Consider the following 26,018-nt stretch of genomic DNA (forward strand, 5'->3'; position numbering starts at 1 on the left):
TCACATTTCAATAAGTTAATAATATTTTTGATACCTAAACTCGATGGCAAATATTTATTAATTTCGTTAATTTGATATTTGTAATTTTAATCGTATGTAAGAGATATTTTTTATCATTAGAATATTTACTACATTGTTCATACGACAAGATCAAAAATATTAAAACAAAAGCTCTTATAATCTTTAAAAAATATTGTTATGGTAACAAGAATCAAAATAATAATTAACAAATAGTCTCAAACATAGAGTGAGGAATAGGCAGCAGCGTCCCCTTAAAACATGTTTAAAGTCTAACTGTGAATACCAATCCGCCTGCCAAACGTGGCAACTACTGGCATAACCCCCTAAGTGGGTGGGGAGAGTGATTGTTAGTAATGGGACCTAACAGCTCCATTGCTAGCAATGTACCCTATTAGGTCGACCTCCACGCGGTTCCTTATTAGAAACCATCGTGGTTAATTCTCTTGGAATTCTTTACAATGGGCTAACTGACCTATTTTTGTCCTCACCTATCACCTCTCACTGGTGCCCCGCCAGCATATATCGATAGCGCAGGCGGGATTAATATTCCATTTTCACCCTATAAAAACCCTAAGAGAGAGGCTTATGTTCAGCAGTGAATAGTTACTGAATTTAATGTTTGTTTACCTAAAAGTGAACCTATGTTTAAGTCATTATGATAAATTTTAAACATAGGCTTAGTATAACATATGTACTAAACCTTGACATAACATTAATGTGCTTCTCTCTATTTCTATGTGTTATTTATTTATTTATTTATTCATTAAATAATTGCTTTATATATAATACAGATACAGTATAAGGTATTTATTGTCTAATAATAGTTTACATACATGTTATATATCTTCAAATATTTTTTTAAAGTTCATGCTCCTTTGCTTAGTTCCTTTGCTTTCCTTACTGTACATAAATAATTATTACTACCCTTCAGATAATTTGTCAGCTGTCAATAGTCAAATTATATAAACGAAATTGACATTCAGTTTTATCAATAAGTTTGTATTGGAAAACTTTGTTATTGTTTATTATTATATGAAATATTCGCTTTTCGTTCACTACTTCGTTCTCTTATATTTTAGAAGTAGGAAATCCAATGAAATAGACCAAATTTTAGTTGTGATATCAAGATAACCTTACTTACCCCAGTATTTAACTTAAACTTTCAGGAATACAACAATGAAAACCGCTTTTAATTTGGTGCTGTAGTATTTGCGTGATGTTAGAACAAACATACAGACAGACAGATAAAATTTAAAAATAATTTAGTAAAGTAAAACAGAAAAAATAGTAATAAAATGAAATTTTAAAAATCTATTATGTGATCACGGTAATTACAATTAAATTTACTCTTATATTTTTTTTCATTCCAGCTTCTATACAACCCACAATTATTTAATAAAAAGAAAAATGTTTGAAATTTTGTATACAGATAATATCTTTCTTCTCTTCTCGATCTTTTTATAGATAAAAATATAAAAGAAAACTTTAAAATCTGTAGTACCTTATTATAATTACTAATTTCCAAGGTTTCTCTAAACAGAGGCAATGGAATCCTCACGGCATGTGTCATTGGAGCAGGTGAATGCTCTGATTAACTTTATGGGACAGCATGTGGAGTTTGCAACTGGCAGCCTCAGATCATTGGAAGCCCGACACACATCTAAACGGCTCTGGTGCGAATTAACCAAAACCCTGAACAGTTATCGTGGAGGCATAAAGAAGAACTCTGATGGGTGGAGTAAGGTTTGTATAATAATCTAATAGTAATGTAAAATAAAAAATGAAGTACTTAGATAGAGATAGTTTCATATTATTATTCTCTCATGCATGCCATCTCTTATCCAAGTCAAAGATATAGCCTGAAATAGAGCTGGCTGAAAGAGAATACATGAATTAGTTGCCTCAACAAGAGAAAACTCTTAAATAAGAAGAAAGAAAGATTATTATATGTATTACATAAAAAAAAAACTTGCACAATAAAAATAATGAAAATGGTATATTTAGTACATATATTGCCTATTTTTGTTTATATAACTAAGTATGTTTATTTTCAGTATTGGAGTGATTTTAAAAATAAATTGAAAAACAAAACAAGAATGTTAAAAAAGAACAGTTCTGTTTCTAAAAAAAGTGTTAGGCCACTAACAAAACTTGAAAGGAGAGCTCTTGTGATATTGGGACCACATTTTGAAAGGAAGATAATTGGAACTGTACAGAGTAATGATGGGTTTTCTGTTAGTATTTTATTTGTGGTATAATTTTTTTTTATTATTTACTGATATACATACACATACATAATGTATATATATGTATGTGGTATGTAAAGCTAAGAATCTACCAATACAGGCTGTATGTGCTCTGTTAGTGTAGAAGGGTCAACATTGCTTGTTGCTTCAACCCATATTTATATAGCGAAAAAATTTTTTTTTACACTTTATTACATCAATTATAAATAATACATACAGTAAATTTGAATGAGAAATACAAAAGGCCATCTTATCACTAAGCAATCTCTTCCTTACAACTTTAATTCCTTCAATGGATGTTAAAAATTTTGATAATAATTATAAACTTCCTGTTATTCAAAGTTATAAAAAAATACATACATACATACATATCTGTCACGCCTGTCTCCCATTAGGGTAGGCAGAAACAATGGAACGCCAAATGCTTCGATTCAAACAAACCTCTTTCGCTTCTTCCACATTCATCAATCTTGTCATACACGCTCGTCGGTTACGGGTACTTTTAATTTGGCCCTTCTTCAGCACGTCGCCTATTTGGTCGACATACGTCCGTCTAGGGCGGCCCCTACCGACATCTCCATTCATTCTTGCTCGATAAATCTCTTTCGTAATTCTTCTTTCATCCATCCTCTCCAAATGACCAAACCAACGCAACATTCCTTTTTCGATTTTGGTCACTACATCGTAAAAAAATAAGATAATATTTAATTAATATTTCAGAATAATTATCCTAGTGAAATCAAACTTGAGGCATATCAGGAAAATATGTCAAATGACTTCAATAAAACAATGAGTGACACCAGTGATAGATTATCAGGTAAATGTAACTTTTAAATTATCCATATTAGGAAAAAAAGATTTGGCTTATAGTTTTACGACCGGCCGCCTGTCTGACGTCAACCCTCCTTGGAAATGATTATATCAGAATAAGTATGAAAGTAGCGCCAGTGATAGAAAAGTTAAGAAGTAACCGTTTATCCTGCTATGGACACGTGACGCGCAGGAATGAGGAGCATATTTTAAAAAAAGTATTAAGAATGAAAGTAGACGGCTATAAGGGCAGAGGAAGACCTAAAAAGACATGGATGGATTGTGTGAGGGACGATATGGCCAGAATGGGAGTGAATGCGGAAATGACTGGGAATAGAAAAGAGTGGAAGAGGAAAACATATTACGCCGACCACAAATAATAATTGGGATAAGGGTAGGAAGATGATGATGTAACTTTTAAATTATAATTGGCCGTTATCCTGACTTTACATGCATGAACTTCAATGAAAAATTGCCTCACAGGAACACTGCCAGACTAATTCGTAAAATACCAATTTTATTTAAGTTTTGTATATAAAATAATTTTGCTCTACAATTTTACTACTAGCCATGTGAGCCCAGTATGGTATAGGCCACCCCTTTCTTTCTTGTGAGTGTCGTAAAACGTGACTAAGCAAACTAAATGGTTGAGGCACGGGCAGCAGTGTCCCTCTTAAAATATCTATAAAAGCCTAACTATGGTTGCCAACCCACTTGCCAAGGGATTGTTAGTAATAAAGACTGAGAATCCTATTGCTAGCAATATACCCAACCAGGTCGACCTCCTCGCGGTTCTCCCTGGAAACTATCATGGTTAATTCCTGATGAATTCATCATGATGGACTAACTGGCCTGTTTTCATTCTCATCTATTACCCTTCACTGGTGCTCCGCAAGCGTATGCCGTTAGCGCAGGCCATACCATTTCACATACCATACCATTACCATTTATCATACCATTTTCACCCATCAAAAAAAAGTGGTAGGCTTATGTTCAACAGTGGGCAGTTAACATCTGAAATGATGAATGATGATGAATTTTACTACAGTGTAGTCAATATATGTGTATCATCTTATAGTGACCAGTTTGATGTCCACCCTTCTCATATTATCTTCACATTAATTACACTAGACAATAATGTGTTGTCTGAACTTATATTATAAAGACCAAAATAGTGATATAATCAAATATAATAAAAAAATAAGATATAATAAAAAAATATTTATTTTTGTTTTATTTATTTATCTACACTTTATTGCACCATTTATAAAAATAGTAAATTTTAATGAGAAGTGATACAAACTGATATTTGACTTGATTTTAAAATCTTTTTCACCTGTACAAACCTACATTATCAGTAAATAACATAGGCTATAGTTATTTCATAAAATCCTACAAAGCCATGACTCGTCGGTAGTATTTTAATTTATTGTTACAGGCGAGAATGACGAGAGAAACTCTGACGAAAGTGCCGAATCCAGTGACGACGATAATGTTGAGGTTTCAGAGAATAATTCTAATGAATCTCTTGTGCATAGTAAGTATAGAAACTTCATATTGCATTGTGACAATTATTTAACTTGATTATGCTGGAACTATTACAAGATGTGAAAATAAATAATCACATGATACTTTCAAATTTCATTATCTATATATCTTGACTGAATAAATAAATCAATATCTGTAGATATATCATGGAGTATCAAATTTTACATACTGTACAATATGCAATTGTACATACAGAGGAATAACCTTAGTCTTCAAGATATCAACGCATGGGGGGTATCATTGGCAGAACAGTATACTCTGTTATATCCATGGTACTGCTCATGTCTATAGGCGACGGTTACCACTTTCCATCAGGTGGTCCGTCAGCTTGTTTGCCATTCTAAGCTGCATAAAAAAAAACATGGTCAAAATTACAATTTTAGACAGCAAAGTCTGGGTGATATGCTTTTATACAATAGTAGACATCCATTAGTGTATTTAAGATTATTTTTAAGGAGGGCCTGACCCCCTTAAAAATCAGATGTCTTTGACATAGCTTAAACTCTCCATTCGCATCCTGGGATGAACACGCCCCCCACCCCTCACCCATCTCCTCCTTAAATACCCCTATAGTAGACAATGTAATATTTAACCAACTTTGCAGTTACAATGCCTAATATTTATATTTGTGGTTAACAATTACTATGACGCTAAGGCTGAGACTATGAATTTGGTATAATCATCCAAGTGTACTGAAAGTAATAAATAATAAAAAAAATCATCTGGACGAAACAAAGCGAAGCTCGTAATATCCCAATTAAAAAACTAACATAACTAAATGCATATATTGACATGCATACTGTATCTATAATATTCCAGATTTGTATCCAAAATGGTTAATAGACATAGAAAAAAAGCGAGCCAACGCAGAGTTGTTGCGAGCGAAGGCCGAGGAGCAGAGGGCGTCTGTCGCAGCGAAAACAGCGGAAGCTGCTCTAATCCAGGCCGAAGCTTTGAGGAAACTAGCTGACGCCACATCCACACAGGCCGAGGCGCTCGTGAGAATAGCCATGGTATTAGAAAATAGGAACCATAGAGACATACTGTCTATATAATTTTTTTTTTTGTTTTTTGGCACAAAGGTGCTCAAAAGAATTGTTGATATTATTTAAATTAATGTGCAATAATTAATCTCTCATTTGACTAAAGACTGATATTGAATGACTCATGTATTTAACTTTCACTTTCCTACGTCACCGCCCCACTCCATTTCGAGCGATACTTCTATGCGCTAGAGAGCAGACTTGGATTGACTTCCTAGTAGCACAGTAGAAAAGACCAATATAAAATAATATTGGAGAGCTTGTTTTATTGATTCAAAGCCCAATTTCTCATAAGAATAATCAGCTTGTCTGATGGTCATTGATTACAAAGTACTATAAATTTACTCCTTTATTCATAAAAATGTCAAATCTCCCATAAGCTTATTTTAGATATTAAACTTTTTTGTCCTTTCGTCACTTTCTTTTGTACTAAATTCTTAATTTAAAAGAAAGTCACAAAACAGTGTAATAGTTAAAATAGATTTGTAGGTCTAAGTTTTGATGAAGGCTGATTTTGTAAATGTTGCCTATGTATAGAATTATGATATATTTTATTAAGTGAAATTTAATTTATTATAGATTTATACTCAATCTCTTAGGATTATTGTAAACATAATATTCCATTTTTATTTTCAAAGTTATATGAATTGCCCTGCATACCTTATAAATAAAAATAGGCACAAAATTTCAATATATATAAGTAATTGATATTTTGTGAGATCCTAGCAGTTTGTGTAATGGTTGCAAATGAATTGTTTGTATATATTTGTAAATGAATAAAACTCCAATATTTTTTTACAATATATTGTCTTAATTTATTCACAATTTACAACATAATTCTTATTTACAAATTAACTTTGAGTGGGACAGTTTTAAGCAGCAACCATAAAAGATTCTCAATTCACTCATTTTTTTTATATATGTGTGTGTGTTATGCAATATTTTTACTTATTCTGAACCAATCTTGATATTCTTTTTGATACAGTTTATTCCTATATTGCTTCTATATTAATTGTGTCACTATTAATCTTATTGTCTACAAATTTATTTTTTTATCTGATCTGTGAAAAGACTAGAATCTGATTTGTCTTTTTCTAAAAATGCTTCCTGTATGGTCTGCTTTTTGATATCCCGTTTTTGATTTGACAGATATCTTACACCATTTCAAAGTCATCCCTCTGAAACAAAATTTAATTATTACATTTATTTTTAAAACAAATACATAATGCATAAATAGGTAATATTTTAACTAAGTAATAATAATATAATAATATTTAGAAAACCTGGATAATTTAGTGAATTTAGGCAAATTGCTAAGAAGGCGATATAAGTAAATTTAGGTAATTAACTTCAATGGAGAGGTTTTAACAACAATTATAAAAAGAAAATACAAAAATAATTGCATTGCAGGAAATCAGTGGATGCAGGTGGTTTAGGACTGTTCTTTATGGCAGCCTATGGAGGAGGTCTATGTTCAGCCATAGACAGATAATGAATAGCTAAGATGATGAATGATGACAAAAAAAAACTCATACCTAATTAGGAATGATGTGAGCACAGTGGTCACTACTCAGCTAAGTGTCTAGGCATTCATACATAATGACTAAATGCTGATTTTCTAAGGGAATTATATACATTTTTCTATTATATTCATATTAGTTATATAGCTGACTTTGCAATGAGTGAATATGATATTTATATATATATATATATACATTATAACAATTTCCAAAAGAGAGTTGATATCAGGCAGGCAGCCAGTCTTAAAACTATAAGCCAAATCCTTTTGTAATATGGATAAAACCATATTACGCAGACCCTAAAAAGTAATTGGGATAAGGGTAGAAAGGTGATGATGATGATACATTATGACAATAAGTATGAGAGTACACTTACCATTTCATTATACTCCATGACATGTTTTCTTATAGCAGAACTATCAACCCACGTGACAAAGTCCTCAAGGGCCCGTGTGACAAGGAACGCAGGATCCTTCACCACCTCCGGGCCTACTCTTACGTGGCCCTGCTCTATAAATTTGGTGGCCTCTTTTAAATTCTCCGACATTTTATCTGGAAGTTATTTAATAATAATATTTATCAATAAACTGTTTGTTTATACTTACTACAATTAGTTAACAATCTTAGCATTTCTTCTATTAATAGTTGTCACTCAGAAAAAGAACAATATGCCAAATTATAAAAAAATACCAATAAGTTAGTAAATTACATTTATTAGCTTTTTTACCATCTACTTTGTATGTATGGATTTCATAAAGAGAAAAAACAATGAAATGGATCACTTCTAAATGGAGTATCAGATTTTATTTTAGACCTTCAGGAATACAACTATGAAAACCGCATTAAATTTCATTCAATAGTTTTGCATGATGGCTGTAACATAACATACAGACAAATAAAATTTATAAATAAATATATTGGTTTGGCATCTATATTGGTCTTATTAAAAAGAAATAAACATGAGCGATATTAATTTTTTCCATGTATAATTTTATTATATACTAAGATTATTTAGTATTTGCCTATTACTACCACGTTATTGAAACACAATAATGTAAATAGTAAATTATTACAGTTACTGTTAATAAAAAGATTTACTTATTATGCCAATACAGATATTTATAAGAGTGGGACATATCATTGACATCATTACAACAATTCACTATTGTTGTAATGACATCAATGATACAGATTTTAACAAAAAGCTATAAGTGATTACACTACTTGTGATTAATAATTTACAGAGCTAATAGATATCTTATTGGCACTAACTTCGAATCATAACCACAGGGAGTCGTCTTCTGCAAAATGCACTAGCAGATACGGTGCTGGCCAGTGATAAATCCCATCTCGTAGGTATGAGTCCCATTTGATAGAGTTTTTCTAATAACTGAGCACTTGATTCCGTCCTAAACTCACTGTTGGCATCGAGATCTTTGATTTTATTAGCCAAATCTCGAATTTCTCTAGACATTTTATTATACCTGTAAAAAAAATGTAATATCTCGTTAGTTTTTTAGGTACCTCAATTATTTCTTGAAGAGACGTATCTATGTAACTATGACCGAAGACAAATTGTGCTTACTTTGTGTAATCTTCCCGCTTCTGAATGTAATATTTCTTCATAATTTTAACTTCGTGTAAATTGTTATCAATCTTCCATGATATAAAATCTACTTTTTTGAGCAATTTCTGCTCATGAAATTTTAACTTCCGAACCATTATTTCTTTGTTATTAGCACCTTAAATATATTGAGTTCTGTGATAACCTCTTGAAAAGTTAAAATTAAACAATTAATACAAATATTAACTGATCGTTACTCAAAATTCTTCAAACAAAACAAGCATGAATCAATTCAAGCATGTGAAATAATGAAAATGTTTAAAACTTCAAATAAAATATATGTCTACAACATAATGACTGTCAATGTCAGTTAATCATCTATACAGGTTTAAAAACAAGAACTAACATGATATATTTTTTTTATTCTATTCCAAAACTTGCAAGGCGCATCTTTCGTCTTATCCTTTATCTGTAGTACTATATAATATCCTAATCTGTAATTTTAATACTAAAATTCCTAAATTCTTCAATAGAAGTGCACCAACGAAATCTCTAAAACTGTCAAAACTGCGTGCAGGTACTATTCCATTATTAATACTTAATTATATTCCTTTATTGATAAAAACGCCAAACGTCTCATAAATCTATTTTAGCTATTTTTAGAAGTATTTTGACGTGTTCTTTTGCATTGAAATCCACATTTGAATTACAATGACAAAACACTGTTAAAATAGGTTTGTAAAAGTTTTAATTTTATTTTTTTGTGTGTTTTTAGGTTAATTAATGATGTTCACTGATGAATATAGGTCTCCCCTATATACTGCCGTAAGAAAGGGCCCTAAACCGCTAGGTATCATAGGTGTTAGGAGTATGAGTTGTAGATATACGACCTAATTATCTGTGTCTATCGATGACAATGTTCGTTGCTAAGCATCTTGTTGATTGTAACATTTTATTCTGCTTATTATACGTATTATAATATTTAATATCGCTTTCCGTTCTCCACTTTAATATGGTAGCAGAGCAAATAATAACGATATAAAATGGCCTCCTATGGAAAAATAGAACAATTAAATAAAGATAACTGATACTTGGGCCTTACAAGCAAAAGCAGTCCTTGTTAAACAAAAGCTATGGAAATACGTAGTAACTCCAGACATAGAATATGAGGATCCTAAAATTAAAGAAGAAGACTTGCTAGCGCAGTCAGAACTCATTCTATTGATGTCTGCAGCAGAAATTAAACTAATAAAAAAATGTGCAACTGCACATGAAATGTGGCAAAAGCTCAATGATATATATTCGAGCAAAGGTCCGGCAAGAAAAGCTAGTCTATTAAAACAATTAATTCTGAGTAGATTACAAAATAACGATGATATACGTGAACATTTAAACAAGTTTATGGATATAGTTGAAAAGTTAAATCAAATGGATATAAGTATTCATGACGATCTACTTTCAGTTATGATGCTATACACCTTGCCGCCAGACTATGAAAATTTTAGAGTAGCGATAGAATCGAGAGACACGTTACCTAAACCTGAGGATCTTAAGATCAAAATTATTGAAGAATCGGAAGCGAGAAAACATTTATCCTCTCAAGATGCAAGCACAAGTAATGAAGAAGTCTATTATGCTTTTTGCAAGATATGTAAGAAAAAAGGACATAATACTAAAAACTGTAGAAAGAAGTCATCATATTACAAAAATAAGACGAATATAAAATCCAGTCATGATAGCAAAGACGTAAATAAAAATAATATTGCGATTTGTCTATATGTATCTAAGGAAGAAAACAAAAATGAATGGATCATAGATAGCGGATGCACTTCACATATGTCTTATGAAAGAAATATATTTCAAAATTTAGAAAACACTTGCAAAACGTTAAAATTAGCGTCTAACGATGGTGCTGCTGAAATAAAAGGACAAGGTTTAGTATGTTTACAATTAAATGAACCTGGAAAGAAAGGAGAAATTAAATTATGTGACACATTATATGTACCAGATTTGTCATTGAATCTGTTATCTGTTGGTAAGATTACCGAAAATGGGTGTACTGTACTCTTTACAAAAAATAAGGCAGTAGTTACTCACAAAGATGAATGTGTGATTTTGAAAGCACATAGAAAAGCCGATGGTTTATACTATGTTGATGCCAAACTAAATAAATCTCAAACATGTCATTACACAGATCAAAACAAAATTCATCACTGGCACAGGAAACTTGGTCATATGAATGAAAATGACATGAAGTTTGCTTTAAGAAATAAAAGCCTAAAAGGTTTAGAATTTGGTTTAAACGAGAAACTTGGAGATTGTGAAATCTGTATTGAAGCCAAAATAAAAAGACTACCATCTAAAGCTAATACTGTTCCTCGTACTACACAACGATTAGAAATCATACATACTGACGTTTGTGGACCGATGAAGTCTGAAACTTATGCAGGTAACAAATACTTTGTTACTTTCATCGATGATCTTACTCGGTATAGTCGTGTATATTGTATCAAAAAGAAAAGTGAAGTATTAGACAAATTTATGGAATTTAAATCTGAGATGGAAAATTATACTGGCAATAAAATAAAATGTCTTCAGTCAGACAATGGCTTAGAGTACTGTAATAATGAATTTGAAATGTTTTTAAAGAAGAATGGTATAACAAGACGATTAACAGCTCCATACACTCCTCACCAAAATGGTATAGCTGAAAGAAAGAATAGAACCCTTTTAGAAAAAGCTAGATGTTTAATGATAGAATCTGGAGCACCGATGACTCTATGGGGTGAAGCTATATGTACAGCGAACTATATTTCGAATAGAAGTATAAATAAAAGTATTGACAACTTGACACCGTTTGAAAAATGGGTCGGAAGAAAACCGTCTTTAAATCATTTTAATGTATTCGGAATAAAAGCGTACATGCTTCTTAAAAATAAACAAAACAGAAACAAATTTGAAACAAAAGCCATTCCTGGCATGTTTGCAGGATATTCTGAACGATCAAAAGCTTTTAAAATTTGGGTACCTACAAAAGGTAAAATTATGATTTCAAAAGATGTGAAATTTGTTGATAAATTTTTCTATAAAGAAAACTTTAATTCAAATAAATTAGCAAATAAATCAAGTACAATTGGTTATGTAGATCTGCTCTTTGATAATATTGAAAAACTAGAAGAGAGAGATAAAAAACAAACTATAATCAATGAAAAGAACATTGACCCAAATGAAACTGAAAGCGAATATGATTCAATTAATAATGATTTTGAGACAGATGATGAAAGAAATATCCAGATGATAGAAGAAACAAGACCTTTTGAAAGCCAAGCTACAAATGATGAAGAGACACATGAAGAAGTTCAAACAGAAGTTAAACGGTCACTTCGAAATCGTAATTATTTACGAGCACCTACAAGATTTGATGACTTTGTAATGACTGCTTCAGGAGAGATAAAGAACTCACAAAAGCACCTAAAACCTATAATAAATCATATCAAGCGCAAGCATTTTTGTGTCAGTGAATGTGCAAAGGACAAGCATCCAGGTACAGATTAGTAAAGCATGTCTCATTTGAACATCAACAAGCGGACACATTTACAAAGCTACTCTACAGACCAAGATTAGAATAACTGCCATTACGCATTGGAATGAGTAGCAGCAGCTATAAAAAGTAGACGGGATGTTAGGAGTATGAGTTGTAGATATACGACCTAATTATCTGTGTCTATCGATGACAATGTTCGTTGCTAAGCATCTTGTTGATTGTAACATTTTATTCTGCTTATTATACGTATTATAATATTTAATATCGCTTTCCGTTCTCCACTTTAATAATAGGCGACACAGTATACTGTTTTATGTTGATAGTCCGATTCCTATTTATTGGCGACGTTTACCATTTTCCATCAGCTGTTCTGTTATTCTAAGTTACATAAAAAAAAAAAAAACATTCATATTGATCTAAAGAATAAAGATTTCGTTGTGATACCAAATTGAAACACATTTTAGAGATAGGGAAAAGATTTAGAGAAATAGCGCCTGGGAAACAGCTCCAATTTCTTTAATCTGTGGTTTAAAAACAGATTAGACGCTTCAAAGCACGTAGTTCTCTAAGTAGTCTGTGTTTCAAAGTGCCGTAAAAAACTTATTTACTTGTCTAGTTTTATATTTTTTCTGGCTTTTAAATTTTACAATTTCAGGTTATCAGTGACTTTTCTATAAATTAAGAGATAAAAATAATTTGTAATAATTAATGATATTTTTCAATTAACTGTTAAAAGGGAGAAGTTACTTTGAAAGTTTATTCATAACATCATAATTTATAAACATGAGCCGCAGTAATCCATCTGATTACGCGGCGTACCTGCAATCAGTTGTGAGGTTGGATGCTCTTGAAAAAATGACTCAAAATTTAGACAAAGAGCTGGCTGATTCTCAACGGATAATGCAAGAGATAAAAGCTATTTTCGACAGTGTGCCTACTGCCCAGACTATGTCGCACTCAGTCAACAACCCTCTTCGACATGAAGACTTGTCTCGATTTCTTGAAGCTGACGTTCCCAAGTTACTTCTGCCTGACATGGTGGAAAACACTGCTGATGTAGATTTGGATGATATTATTAAGAAAATGAAAAGTTATGCTGAAGAGTTGAAAAAAAATTTTGTTCTTAAACAACCACAGATACAAGACAAATTAAATATAAATAAAATGAGCGAATTAGAATTGGAGCAATATGCTACAAGCTTGGACCAGTTAGGGAAACGTTTGGCAAACATTAAACTAGTCAAGAATGATGAAAACAACAAAAATACAGATCTCGAAGAAAAATTGACTAAACTTTGTCAAGATGTCAATATGTTTACACAGGTATCACATTATCTCAGTCAATTGTATGTGTCTAGAATAATTCCCTGTTCATAGTAAAAACCATTGATAAATATAAGTTCTATAAATAGAATTGCATATTTTCTTTATTGTTGGGGAAAAAAATAACATGAATGTAATTTTTCAGATGGTGCAAGCAAAAACTATACTGAGTGAATGTAATAAAAACTGGACGGAAACTTCACAAGAAAATAATGCATTACATTATGACAATGTCATTAATAAACTACTCTCTGGTATTAATGAAGTAATGTATTTATTGCAGAATAAAAATTAAATATATAAATTGTGAACTATTTGTGCAAATGGAGCCTTGTATTTAGCTCATGCATGCATGTCTGTTATGATGTTTCTTATAATTATAATAGAAAATAGTCCATCTACTTATATGTAGATAATCTCTATCATATTGTAGAAACTAGACTGAATATGTTATATAAAGGTATTTAAGTGCCTATTTATTTTTATTATAAATAATTCTTATCATTTGTCTACTTATTATATTTATTTTACTTGAAAAAGACTTAAAAAGAGAAAGAGTTTTTCAATTTGTTTTGTTTTTTTATTTATATTTGTTACATCAGAACTCCATTTATAAACTGAATTTCTTTTTTATTTGAAAGGCTAATCTTTCCGATTGGTTCCATAAAAATTTTATCCAAATCGGTTCAGTAGTATGGTTTTTTTTATGGATGATAATGGAATAGTTACTCCGTCTGTGCTATCGGTATACACTGGCGGGGCACCAGTGATAGATGACAGATGTGGATGAAAGCAGGTCAGTTAGCCCATCGTGATGAATTTCACAAGAAATAACCACTATGGTTTCCACGGGGGAACCGCGTGGAGGTCAACCTGATAGGGTATATTGTTATTAATGGGGCTGTTAGATGCCATTACTAACAATCCCTTCCCCCCAATCAGTAGTATGTTTTCTAAACCAAACAACTGTTTTTGCCATGATTTAATACTTTTTTTTAGAACAAAGTCCCTTATGTCATTGGTTAGACAGTGGATCAAATGTAATTTTCTTTTATTGTAGAATAATACTCAATAGATTCATAGTCTCAGATTTTTAAATGTATTTTTCTATTCATTACCGTTGCATTGCAAATAATTTGTACAATGTTAGTTTTGTGATTTTGTCTCTCAACATATAGATATTTGTCACTCATTAAATATCAAGTCTAGAAAAAAGAATTTGTGTTAATATCAAGTAAGAAATAATATCTCTTGATACAGGTTAATAGGGTAATAGATGTGTGTGTGTGGTGCTCCCATGTTGTGGGTCCTACAATGGCAACTTACTGTTACTACTTAGATAACAGGCTAAAGGAATGTTGTTTCATTCACCAGTCTTGTAAGTAAATAACTAAGGCTCGAATATTGTAGTCATAGTGTTAAGATTTTTGTAGATTACTATTTTTTTGTTTACCATTCTTAGTGTAAGACAATTTGTATGTCAATATTGTCAGTATAAGTCCAATAGTAACTTCAAATTCCACATATAGTCATTCTATATATGCAGGGCGAGATTCTTACCATTTTTTAACACAAGTTTCTTTGTGAGAATATTCAGTTTCTCTTAACAGAATCTGAACATTTTCATTAAAGAAGAAACATGTGTTAAATAATTAAAAAAAAAAAAATTACAGAGCTTTTCATACTAATATTGCACATGATGCAATGCTCAAAATTTGGTCTTCTACCATGTTTTAATCTTTCAAAAAATTTCGCTTATAGTATTCTATAACATAGATATATTTTTAGGTGTGCATGTCTGATATTATTAATTTCACCTGTATATATAGTATACATTTTCAATCTGCTTGCTAATGTGGGTACTGGAGAATTTGGTCAATTGTACAAAGTCAAAAAAGAATATATATAAATACCTGTATTCAAATAAAATTAACATAATTTCATGCAATATAAAAAAAAGTCATTACAACAGTTGGTTTTATTCTATTTTGTGTTCAGTAATGTCTTTAGTTAATATTTTAAAAAGTAATTGATCATTTTATTGAGATAGTCATTAAATTAGGAGATTTCATGTCTGGTCATACATAGCTAGCAGTCATTCATCTGTGTCCCTATCATTTAGTTTCATTCTTTTCCTCTTTTCTTTCTCATAATCTGCAAAGTTGTCATTCTGTTCTTCCACAATCATTTTATAGTCATCACTTTTTGTAGGCCTCTCATCAGCCTCCATTACTTTCAGTTTTATACCAGAGAGAACTGCACCATTTAAAGTTTTGATAGCTTCCTGCGCAGACCTTATAGAGGCATATTTAGCAAATCCAAAAGTCTTATTAGGGAATGTGCTTACATCTATCAGATCACCAAAACGACAAAATGCATCTTTCAAGACTGTGGCAGGGGGAGGGCATGGCTTACACACTATGAAGCAACGTTGAGCAACTCTACTGTTATTGTTCACTATTGGCTGCGGAGGGGGCAAAGGCACACTGCAGAGACAATCTTGCTTATCAGTTTTTGTCTCTACTTTTCCTGATGTGGCAGCTTTTATTAAACAAGATGCTTGTGCAATAGCATCCGCCAATTGTAGAAGTTCCTTACCATTGTTGCCAGCGTCTATAGAGTTTCTAAAACTATTCACAATATTTGTCAAAGTACTGGCAGCTTTGTTCAAAGGATTATCATCTGGTTTTACAGATACTATTTCACCAGATGGAAATTCAAAGTTATTAAGCCTCTCAACTGCATATGCAGCTGCTTTTTCACTGTCATATGTAATTATTGATTTACAAATGCCATTATATGTATCTGTGGTATATTGACATTTGTTCATTCCAGGAATAATATTAAACAATTTCTCAATGTGCTTCTGTGATACTTGTGGGCTACATGTGACACATACTGTATCATAGTGATGTGGCTGGGCTTTTATTAAACTTAAGGTGTCCTTTTGAAGTCCATCACGAACCTGATTATAATGATCTATGGAACTATCTCTGTTACTATTAAAATTATTAAGTTGAGGACTATCTCCAAAATTTACTCCTGCTCCATCTAAACTAATTCTACTTCTTTTCAATTCCTCCTTAGGTGTAGCAAATACTGGTCTATACTTACGGTCACAGTTTTCAAAGGCTTTCGCAGCCTCTAGAAAGTTTGTATAATTGACGTAAGCAAAACCTTTGCACATATCAGTAAGTCTATCTCTCTGCAAGTGTACAGAGTCGACTTTTCCAAAATTTGAGAAATGCTCACGAATTTCACTCTCTGAGGCCTCTTTGTGTACTTTAATAAAGAGCCTTTTATACTTCTCCTCATTGTTTGAATGTACGTCGTTTTTGCTGGCAGCAACCATCACTTTAATAGGTTTTTGACTATTTTTTATGTTTTTCATATGTAATTCCTGAATGGCTGCTGCTGCAGATGAAGTTTTATTATATTTAATATAAGCTACACCCTTCGATTCTCCGCTGTTACGGTCCCTGGGTATGTACAAATCCTCAATATCGCCGAATACTTCAAATGGCGCCTTTAAATCTTCCTCTTGTAGTTGTTTACCGCAAACCACGAAAATTCTCGAGTAAGGAGGTTTATCATCTTTCCGTTCATCGTTCTTCATATTTTGATTCCAAAAATTAGCGTTCATTGAAGTCATCACAGTAACTTTAAGTCGTTACAAAACAACAGTCAAGTCACGGTCTAAGTAACTGTGGTCATGTCACGAAGTCAAGCAAAACTGAAATAAATTTGTATTTTATCAGTATAATTAGTCGTTTGACGTTTTATTATACAGAAAAAAAGCATTAAATGTTTTATACAGACAAAAAGAAAAATTAGATACCTACTTATAAAAAACATAAATACCTACACGAATGCATGTCATTGATCTAACAAGTCAAAATCACAGATTAGATCAAAGCAAATATCAAGGTTGATTCAGAGACACCATTTTTCTAAAATTAAAATTTGATATTGCAGTAAAATTTTTATTCGAAGAACCATTATAAACTGAGTTTCTACTTTGTTATGCCTAATATTACTATTCAGTAGTGAATTAAGCTAAAATTACTTAAGAAAAATTTGATGAAGATGACTACTGATTGACGATGACTATTAAGATGATGATGATGATGGTACTATCCTTATTCTATGCCATGTTTCTATCACGGACATAATGATTATATTGTCGGTGGTGCCGTATTTATACATAATAATTCTGATTTAAAAGTAATTAACATAAGAAAATAACAAACACTATTCTTAGTCTATGGTAGCTAGATATGTAAGTAGATAGATACTTTTGGTAGGTGCCTGTATTGAGTGCGTACGTTTATTTTCTTTTTTCTTGAATGGAGGAAAAATAGAAAATGAATTTTATTCATTCTAAATCAAATCTGTGGACTTTTTATAATTTTAAATAGACTTTATTTATAATTGTACTAAGTAATGTCGCTCAATTTTTCCATTTTTTCTTAAATGTAAATAAATATGGATAAGGACCTACCGAGGCTAAAATTATTTAGGGATGGGGAGTTTGATGTGGAAATCAATGAGTTGTTCAATAAAAAGTTCAGCTTTCGATTTAACAACAGCTGGAAATTGCCGGATTGTAAACTTTGGTTCTCCACTCCGCCTTGGAAGGTTAAAGACTTGGAAGTGTTGAAGAGTCGTTTGAATTTCCACAAGAGCCAGTTGAATGACTTTAATATTGAGGAATGGAGCAGTCACACACGTCGGAGAAATCCTGCCGGTGAAGTGGGTTGGAAAATAAGATGCATTGTTAACCCTGAATTCCTGACACAAGCCTGGACAAAGTTTTACGAGTGTGCAAGTACATACAATATAATCCCGAAGGAAGTAATGACTGCTAAAAAATTTGTATCCCTACATTTGTGTGAAGCTCCTGGTGCATTTATAACATCATTGAATCACTACCTGAAATTGAATTATCCCGAGATTGAAGTAAGTTTTGTTCAAGGACTATTATGAAAGTAGTTATAATAACATTTCTATTTTTTAAAATGATTTAAGAATTACTTTTGCAATATAATTATCATATAAAGCTTTTACGGAATACACATGACGAGGCTTCAAATTGTAAATTTGACATTTATTTTTTCAAGTCAAAGTGTATAGATGTGTTTAACAATACATTCAATTTTGAAAATGAAGTAAAAAATAATATATGATGTCATCAATGAATTTGTTTTTATTAACTAATAGACTGTATTCACCAAAACGCCCATCCAATAGGACAACAGTATTCTCTAATTAGAAATAAACTCCCTTTCTCCAGTTACAATCATATGTTTTATCAACATGCAGTTTAGGTATAAATATTATTAAATCATATTATTAAATATGTAAAATACGATATTTTTAGTTATAATAAATATTTAATTTCTTAATAATAATAATAAACTCTAAACAAATGAATATGATTGTGGTTTATGTAGAAAATGTGCATAAATAATAAATAGTGTAAAGAAATTAAAATATATTTTTTTTTTTTCATTAAATATCTAAATGTATTAAAGTGTCTATTTTTTTTTCTAATTTGTTAGTAATCTAATCTATAATTCTTTTACAGTGGAAATGGGTTGCAAACACACTAAACCCATATTATGAGGGCAACTCTCCATCAAACATGATCAGTGATGATCGCTTCATGTTTCACACGCTGGACAACTGGGATTTTGGTGTAGATAACACTGGCAACCTCATGGACTGGGACAACTCACAAGCGACCATCAAGAAGGCAGTATCATTGGGGAATGTTAGTGTTTTGGAATTATATTTCTCCCTTCAGTGAGTGCTAACCCTAGTATTGTCTTTGTTGTATCAAAACAAAGATTTCAGCCTTTTAGCAATTTAAAATTGACCTGGGCCATAAATTGTTTTTTTTTTTTTACTTATTTGTGTCTATGCAATAACTAAGCTATGATAAATTTATCTATATAACTTGAGTGCAATAAAGAATTTCCACTGTTTTTCAGTTCAGAATAATGGTCTGAATTCACTGTTTCAGTTTTTGCTAACCTGTGCCTTATACCCTGTATAAATGACTGATATAAATATTTATATTAATAACAGTTCTGTTTTATATTTATTATATGTTAAAATAAGATATAAAAATCACCCTGTCATGATGTTTATCTCTGGAATCATTTAATTCTATTTTTTTTATAATTGTGTATTTTTAACTCCTATTTGAGAGATAGGTTTTTTACAATATTTTAATTAGTCAAAAACTATCCTTAGTTTTTGTCAATTTAAAAAGATTTTTTTTATGCAACTTAGAATAGCAAACAAGCTGATGGCCCACCTGATAGAAAGTGGTAAAAGTCGCCTATAAACATGAACAATACTATGGACAGAACAGAGTATACTGTTTCACCCATGATATTACCCATGTTTTTTTTTTTTTTTTTTTATACAACTTAGAATGGCAAACAATCTGACGGCCCACCTGATGGAAAGTGGTAACCGTCGCCTATAGACAAGAGCAGTACCATGGACATAATAGAGTATACTGTTTCGCCCATGATACCCCCATGTGTTGCCATTCTTGAGGATTCAGGTGTTATTCCTCGTTACCCTGTAAATTCCATATGCCACCTTTTAAACCGAAACACAGCCATGCAAACACAACTGCTTCACAGTAGAAACACGAATGGGACAGAGGTGCCCAAGCAACGACTTTTGTACAAAGTCTCCCTCTGTTAAGATTGTACATATTAAATAAATAATGTCCTGTTACAGGTATTGTTGGTGACAGCTGATGGCTCAATCGACTGCATGCAGCGACCCGATGCTCAGGAAGAGGTGACATCACCCTTACACTACTGTGAAATCATCACTGCCTTGCAGGCACTCAGTTCAGGTACTTATTTTATATCATATTTTTAAATAATATTAAATTTAATTTTTAGCATTCATAAATAACCTTTTCTAATGTATTTATGGTGCAGTTTGATTGGATATTAAAAACAAAAGAATGTGTAGCCTAAGATCCCACTAAATCACTGCTAAATTCTGCAAGTATAAAACTTTTTAATGAGACTTTAAATGAATGTGGGGCGAAAGTATAATGGTTGCTTGTTCTCAATTAATCACAACCTAGGGTTGCCATGTCAAATTAATTAAAAATAGGTGAAAATTTTGGCATATTTGGTTAACTCGCTATGTTTTTTTAATAAGATTCACATCACACAGGAACTTCTTTTATTCCCATCCCGGCATAGAATAGGCCACCCATTTCTTTCTCGCGACTGTCGTAAGAGGCGACTAAAGGAGGGCGAGGGATGGACAGCAGCAACCCTCTGAAAACATCTCTAAAGCCTAACTGGTTGCTAATCTGTCTGCCAAACGGGGCAAATACTGGCAAAACCCCCCAACGGGGAGGTTTATGTTCAGTAATAGACAATTATAATTCAATAGCACATAACTATTACTCTCCCCAATGAGGTAAACCATTTATAGAGACCTTGAAATGATTAGCATCTAATGTTGGTCCTTTATGTATATTGATCATATTTATTTATTTTTTCAGGTGGCACATTTATATTCAAACTTTTCACTTTATTTGAACACTCTACTGTGAATCTCCTTTACCTTATCAATCATTTGTTTGAAGAAGTCAATATTTACAAGCCAGTAACATCGCGACAGGGGAACTCTGAAGTCTATGCTGTATGCATCAACTACAAAGGAAGTGCCTATTTAGAGAAATTCATATCGATCTTGAGGACTGCTTACGGAACAGAAAAATATAGTAGTATGGCCTTGTTCCCACTAGAAGAGATTCCTGATAGCTATTTAAAGCAGGTTCATGAATGTGCCCACTATTTCTGTGTACTGCAATGTCAGGTCATCAATAACAATCTGCAGGCATATCTGATGCAGAATAATATCTCCTTACACAGAGACATGAAGAGAGTCCGCGCACTTGTCGCCACAGAGTTCATTTGGCGGTACGGAGTGAAACCTTTGGATGCAGTACACGAAATATTAAAAGGTGCACTTCACGAAGAGTGCAAAACCAACATGAATCCGAGATACCATCGTGGCTCATACACAGAACGACAGCTTTATACCAAGATGTCCATAAAGGAGAAGTCAAAAACTATAAACTCACTACTGCAAGCTGAAATAATGTCAAATCCCTCAATTATAATAAACGATCCTGTGAAATGGTCACAGAGTTGTAATGAAGAGACAAGGTTAAAACTGGTGTTTACATATGGCCGTCCTTTGCAGAAGATAAATAGCTCCAAGTTCATATTTGTGCCTATTTTCAGATTATATCAGCAGATCTTAGCTGAGGATGAGTTTAAAGAGATCCTATTCAGCAAGGACTTCAAGGAATATAAAAATAATCACAAAGATTTGGGTATAGAAATAGACAAGGTGTTGGACTTACCAGAGTTCGATTATTCAGAGAGTTACAGTGTATATGAAAAGAATTGTTTTTTCAGACTTCATAATGCACTGAAAGAACTGTCTCTGGGCCAGACTTTGTTGATAAAGAATCTAAATACACTTACACATTTCAATGTAAGTTTTTTATTCATTGTGTCAAAGAGTTTTGAAAAGACTGGTTTTATGCCTTCTGGTATTATTTTGTGTACTTTGATGAATAAACATGCTATGACCTATTTGGATGTTATAGAGAATGAATGTGTGAAATTGCAAAATGAAGACGCAAGGGATTTATTAAATTCATTACCAGTGCAGACAACAAATGTGGGGGTGTTCTTTGATAATATTGTATTGTACAACAACACTTTTTACCGGAACAAGTGTACAGAATATTTGTATACTATAGAACGAAGCCTATAATTATATAACGTCATAGCATAAGAAGTCGATACGTATTTTACTATTTGGTAGATACATTTAAAAAAGATATATTCATAATATTTTTATAATGTTATTCATCGTTGTTGTCATGCTATTACTGTGAATCTAATTTTATGGTAATAAAATTCCTGAATGTTGTACTGTCATATATTATTGTAAATAATAATACTTGACTTATTTAAGCTATTTTCTAAGTGTAATGTTGTCCTGAAAACTAAAATCCAAAATTAAAATTAGACAAATAAAAATGTTTGACGATGGGCAAATTTTGAATGTCCTACTAAATCTCTTTTATTTAACTCCTTTTCATACCGTACAACCCTCATCACTACATAGTATAAAACAAAGTCGCTTCCCGCTGTCTGGCTACGCAACAGATTTTGATGCAGTTTTTTTTTAATAAAGCTATTCAAGAGGAAGGTAAAAATTATACTATAATACATATATGTATAACACATGTATACATGTATTAAATAGTAAAGAAAAACTGATAATTTTAGAGGTTTCTAATATGATGTAAATACATTTTTTTAAGCTTACATTGTAAATGTTGGTTGAACCCTACGAGGTAGATCAAAACAATATATTACAGTATTACATACCTTAAGAAGGTCTACAAAAACGTCCGCAATTTTATATGTCTATCTCTCAGGGATTACATATTATATCTAATTTATTATTTAAAAAAATGGGCAATTATAAACTTGTAATTGGAAAGTTATTTACACATACGGTAATCCATACCGTACCTTATAATTTTAAATACGTTAGTTGGCTTTAGCATTTCATGAAGATTATTTTTTCTCTTTATCTACATCATGCAAACTAACAATACCTTAGGAGACATAACAAAATCACAATAAAGGGCAACGAAATTAATTTCGTATTACCGTTATTCCACCAGGACGCGCCGTCCGAGCCGTGGGGTAGGGGGAGAGGGTGAGGCGGTTAATGGAATGGTAAACTCTCCTGCGCTAACGGTATACGCTGGGGTGGGCACCAGTGCGGTATGATAGGTGACAATGAAAAGGCAGGTTATTTAGCTTAGTGAATCCATTACGATTTACTTGGAAAAGAACACGATAGTTTCCAGGGAGAACCGCGAGGATCAGTGAAAATGGTATGGTAACCCCGCCTGCGCTAACGGGATACGCTGGTGGACCACCAGTGAAGGGTGATAGAAGAGAATGAAAACAAGTCAGTTAGCCCATCATGATGAATTCATCAGGAATTAATCATGATAGTTTCGAGGGAAAACCGCGAGGAGGTCGACCTGGTTGGGTATATTGCTAGCAATGGGGTTCTCAGTCTCCATTACTAACAATCCCTTTCCCCCCAAAAGGATATATTATCATACTCCTTTTTTATGATGAACATATCTCGCTCACGTGGATCAAGTCGCGGGTAAAAGTTTGTAGTTATATATTTTAGCTCAATCTGGAACTGTCGCTTTCTTTTCTTCAACACAATACATATGACCTCAATAGTTTTGTAAATCATAATTAAAATTTATTGTCACCAGCGTAATTTAGTGGCTCAGGTGTGACTTACATAACGAGCATTACAATCCATTGTTCATGGTGCTTTAGATAAGAGGTCGTGGCCCTCTATGGCTCGATAACAATTAATATCCAATAACAGCATGCATATTTGCACATGTGCAGTGGAGTTGAATGTGCGAATAATTATGGTAATGCACTTTTGTACCGGGAACCGCGAGGAGGTCGACCTGATAGGGTGTATTGCTAACAATGGGGCTACTAATCCCCATTTTTAACAATCATTATTCCCCCTAGGGTGAAGGGTTAGGAAAGTTTAGAAAAAGTATTGGTGTCGAGGAAAGATAATTGATTTTTTGTTTGTTATAATCTAACGCAAAAACTACTCAATCAATTTTACCGAGAGTTAAATCTTCTTGGAGTAATATAGGCTATTTTATATTTTCTGTAAAGAACCCGTGCGAAGCCGGGTGGGTTGCTAGTATAAATATAAGAAGATATTTTTAAAGATTTTGGACAGCATTTCCACTGCACTGCAACCATATAAGTTATTATTTTGATTTTATTTTTATATGTTAGTTCTTTTTTTTTTAATATATATCACAGTCATGTTCGTATGAATTATCTTTATCGGTTTATAAGTTCCAAAGGTATTATTTTTTATCCACAACTTATTGCGAGTGGAACGTATTGATCTATTACTAGGTACAAATTGGTTTGCCTATTTAGGGCTTGAATTAAGTAGATAAAAGGGTAAAGGTGAAGCATTTCTGTACCTACCTTAAAAGTATCAATAAATGGCTGCAGCTCTACAAAGATAATTGTCAAGATCGTCTACAAAGTTTACGAAATTAATATTCAATGTAAACAATTTGAGCAAGCCTACTCTGTGCAAGATAATTGACATTGACAAACATGTAGTTTGTGTTCTGCTTGTGCTCAAACAAAATTTTAATGAAAATAGTTTTCCTTGCAACGTTCTCTTAAATTTACGGCGAATTAAAGTAAATGTGAGCGTATTTAATTATAAAAGAAGTGCAAGGTGTAATATTACACCATGGATATTAATGAAGGTATCTTTTATAAAGCAATATAAAATTTATAACCTAATAATTTTGGCGGTACATTTACTAATTGTAAATCTATCGTTTTATCTTCTATTTTATTAAATATCGTTATCTTATTCGTTTATAATCATTGCTTTTATTGTAATATAAATACAATTTCAATAAAAAGTTTGATATGGTCGAAAAGTTTGAATATGTATTCTATCTATAGTGAGGTTATATCAACAAATCGGTAAGACAAAATAACGCTGATGTTGATATGGCCAGCTTCTTGCCCACTCTACCAGTCGGTAGCGATCTTTAAGAAATTTCTATATTTATAAATGTTGTTATATGTATTTTTTATCTTTATATAAATAAAACAAAATTTTCATTGACTTGATTAAAGTCACTAATTGAATTATGCATTTTTAGGTACAACAACCGATGACTTGTGGACGCCGTACAAAGAGCTGGTAGCAGTGGTGGAGGGCTACCTGGCTCATGAGAGCAGAGGAGCTCCATATGCAGTGCACACATTTGAGTCCGTATTACGGAGGCACAAACAAACATTCCTGTCTCTGTTTAAGAATCCTGTAAGTTCCCATTTACTTTATCAGGATTATTTTTTTAATAATACACCTTGTTTCAATTTTGATCCATATTTATTTAATTCATTAACGAAAATGTACATCTGTGGACTTAATGCTATAAAGCATCTCTCTCCCAGTCAACCATAGGGAAGTGTCAGAATATTGAATGCGGTACTAGTAATTATTGCTATACATACTAAAATTACATATATAAACGAATAAATATATATGAATAACAAATATACTTTAATTCAAATAAAACTGGAATTTATATATTATGACAAATAAAAATTTTATAAATTATTTTTGAATGTGCATAATGTGGAAAGTATAGGTTGATAAGTAGGTTATATAGTGTAGAACACAGTCATGAGTTGACTGTGTTCTACACTACACAATTAC

At 32.1% G+C, this 26,018-nt stretch overlaps 6 protein-coding genes across 11 annotated transcripts in view; 4 read left to right on the top strand and 2 right to left on the bottom strand.

Annotated features, from left to right (window-relative positions):
- The first annotated feature begins 943 nt into the window (after positions 1-943).
- Positions 944-5,924, top strand: LOC113522806 (uncharacterized). 3 transcript variants are annotated; one of them, XM_026908627.3, is made up of 7 exons: positions 944-1,016; positions 1,188-1,348; positions 1,562-1,764; positions 2,076-2,255; positions 2,988-3,084; positions 4,516-4,614; positions 5,445-5,924. In XM_026908627.3, the coding sequence occupies exons 3-7, from the start codon at positions 1,567-1,569 to the stop codon at positions 5,678-5,680; spliced, it is 810 nt and encodes a 269-aa protein (XP_026764428.2). In that variant the 5' UTR covers positions 944-1,016; positions 1,188-1,348; positions 1,562-1,566; the 3' UTR covers positions 5,681-5,924. The 3 variants fall into 3 exon arrangements, with proteins under 3 accessions (XP_026764428.2, XP_031769872.2, XP_052758851.1); XM_031914012.2 differs by having other exon boundaries at positions 963-1,102; XM_052902891.1 differs by having other exon boundaries at positions 965-1,348; positions 1,547-1,764.
- Positions 5,925-6,458: 534 nt separating this feature from the next.
- Positions 6,459-9,106, bottom strand: LOC113522795 (U3 small nucleolar ribonucleoprotein protein IMP3). Its single transcript, XM_026908609.3, has 4 exons — positions 8,774-9,106; positions 8,461-8,672; positions 7,565-7,740; positions 6,459-6,846 (listed from the first exon to the last, which is right to left on the bottom strand). The coding sequence occupies exons 1-4, from the start codon at positions 8,908-8,910 to the stop codon at positions 6,823-6,825; spliced, it is 549 nt and encodes a 182-aa protein (XP_026764410.1). The 5' UTR covers positions 8,911-9,106; the 3' UTR covers positions 6,459-6,822.
- A 3,745-nt stretch (positions 9,107-12,851) lies between these two features.
- Positions 12,852-15,588, top strand: LOC113522770 (uncharacterized). Its single transcript, XM_026908580.3, has 2 exons — positions 12,852-13,619; positions 13,765-15,588. The coding sequence occupies exons 1-2, from the start codon at positions 13,080-13,082 to the stop codon at positions 13,912-13,914; spliced, it is 690 nt and encodes a 229-aa protein (XP_026764381.2). The 5' UTR covers positions 12,852-13,079; the 3' UTR covers positions 13,915-15,588.
- LOC113522613 (RNA-binding protein 45-like) lies at positions 15,517-17,633 on the bottom strand. Of its 2 annotated transcripts, none has more exons than XM_031913824.2 (2): positions 17,485-17,633; positions 15,517-17,352 (listed from the first exon to the last, which is right to left on the bottom strand). In XM_031913824.2, exon 2 carries the CDS (start codon positions 17,269-17,271, stop codon positions 15,715-15,717), a length of 1,557 nt encoding a protein of 518 aa, XP_031769684.2. In that variant the 5' UTR covers positions 17,272-17,352; positions 17,485-17,633; the 3' UTR covers positions 15,517-15,714. The 2 variants fall into 2 exon arrangements, with proteins under 2 accessions (XP_031769684.2, XP_026764158.2); XM_026908357.3 differs by having other exon boundaries at positions 17,462-17,593.
- Positions 17,634-17,894: 261 nt separating this feature from the next.
- On the top strand, positions 17,895-22,616 carry LOC113522807 (cap-specific mRNA (nucleoside-2'-O-)-methyltransferase 2). The gene is made up of 4 exons (XM_026908629.3): positions 17,895-18,578; positions 19,207-19,392; positions 20,379-20,499; positions 21,169-22,616. Exons 1-4 carry the CDS (start codon positions 18,105-18,107, stop codon positions 22,455-22,457), a joined length of 2,070 nt encoding a protein of 689 aa, XP_026764430.2. The 5' UTR covers positions 17,895-18,104; the 3' UTR covers positions 22,458-22,616.
- Positions 22,617-24,875: 2,259 nt separating this feature from the next.
- The window catches only part of LOC113514644 (nuclear pore complex protein Nup205), a 32,461-nt gene continuing 31,318 nt past the window's right edge, over positions 24,876-26,018 (top strand). For all 3 annotated transcript variants that reach the window (XM_052902867.1, XM_052902868.1, XM_052902869.1), the window contains exons 1-2: positions 24,876-25,050; positions 25,459-25,619. In XM_052902867.1, the coding sequence (XP_052758827.1) occupies positions 25,035-25,050; positions 25,459-25,619 (177 nt within the window). In that variant the 5' untranslated portion in view covers positions 24,876-25,034. The remainder of the gene's footprint in view (positions 25,051-25,458; positions 25,620-26,018) is intronic.

Source organism: Galleria mellonella, unplaced genomic scaffold (genome assembly GCF_026898425.1).
Source record: "Galleria mellonella isolate WM207_F2 unplaced genomic scaffold, CSIRO_AGI_GalMel_v1 utg962, whole genome shotgun sequence".
In the NCBI taxonomy this organism is placed as follows: Eukaryota; Metazoa; Arthropoda; class Insecta; order Lepidoptera; family Pyralidae; genus Galleria; species Galleria mellonella.

Coding starts and splice junctions, on each gene's coding strand:
- LOC113522613 (XM_031913824.2), bottom strand. CDS start 17,271: ATGACTTCAATGAACGCTAATTTTTGGAATCAAAATATGAAGAACGAT.
- LOC113522806 (XM_026908627.3), top strand. CDS start 1,567: ATGGAATCCTCACGGCATGTGTCATTGGAGCAGGTGAATGCTCTGATT. Junction 1,765..2,075: donor ACTCTGATGGGTGGAGTAAG/GTTTGTATAATA, acceptor GTTTATTTTCAG/TATTGGAGTGATTTTAAAAA. Junction 4,615..5,444: donor TAATGAATCTCTTGTGCATA/GTAAGTATAGAA, acceptor ATAATATTCCAG/ATTTGTATCCAAAATGGTTA.
- LOC113522795 (XM_026908609.3), bottom strand. CDS start 8,910: ATGGTTCGGAAGTTAAAATTTCATGAGCAGAAATTGCTCAAAAAAGTA. Junction 8,673..8,773: donor AAGCGGGAAGATTACACAAA/GTAAGCACAATT, acceptor TTTTTTTTACAG/GTATAATAAAATGTCTAGAG. Junction 7,741..8,460: donor CCCTGTGGTTATGATTCGAA/GTTAGTGCCAAT, acceptor AATAACTTCCAG/ATAAAATGTCGGAGAATTTA.
- LOC113522770 (XM_026908580.3), top strand. CDS start 13,080: ATGAGCCGCAGTAATCCATCTGATTACGCGGCGTACCTGCAATCAGTT. Junction 13,620..13,764: donor ATGTCAATATGTTTACACAG/GTATCACATTAT, acceptor GTAATTTTTCAG/ATGGTGCAAGCAAAAACTAT.
- LOC113522807 (XM_026908629.3), top strand. CDS start 18,105: ATGGATAAGGACCTACCGAGGCTAAAATTATTTAGGGATGGGGAGTTT. Junction 18,579..19,206: donor TGAATTATCCCGAGATTGAA/GTAAGTTTTGTT, acceptor ATTCTTTTACAG/TGGAAATGGGTTGCAAACAC. Junction 19,393..20,378: donor AGGCAGTATCATTGGGGAAT/GTTAGTGTTTTG, acceptor GTCCTGTTACAG/GTATTGTTGGTGACAGCTGA.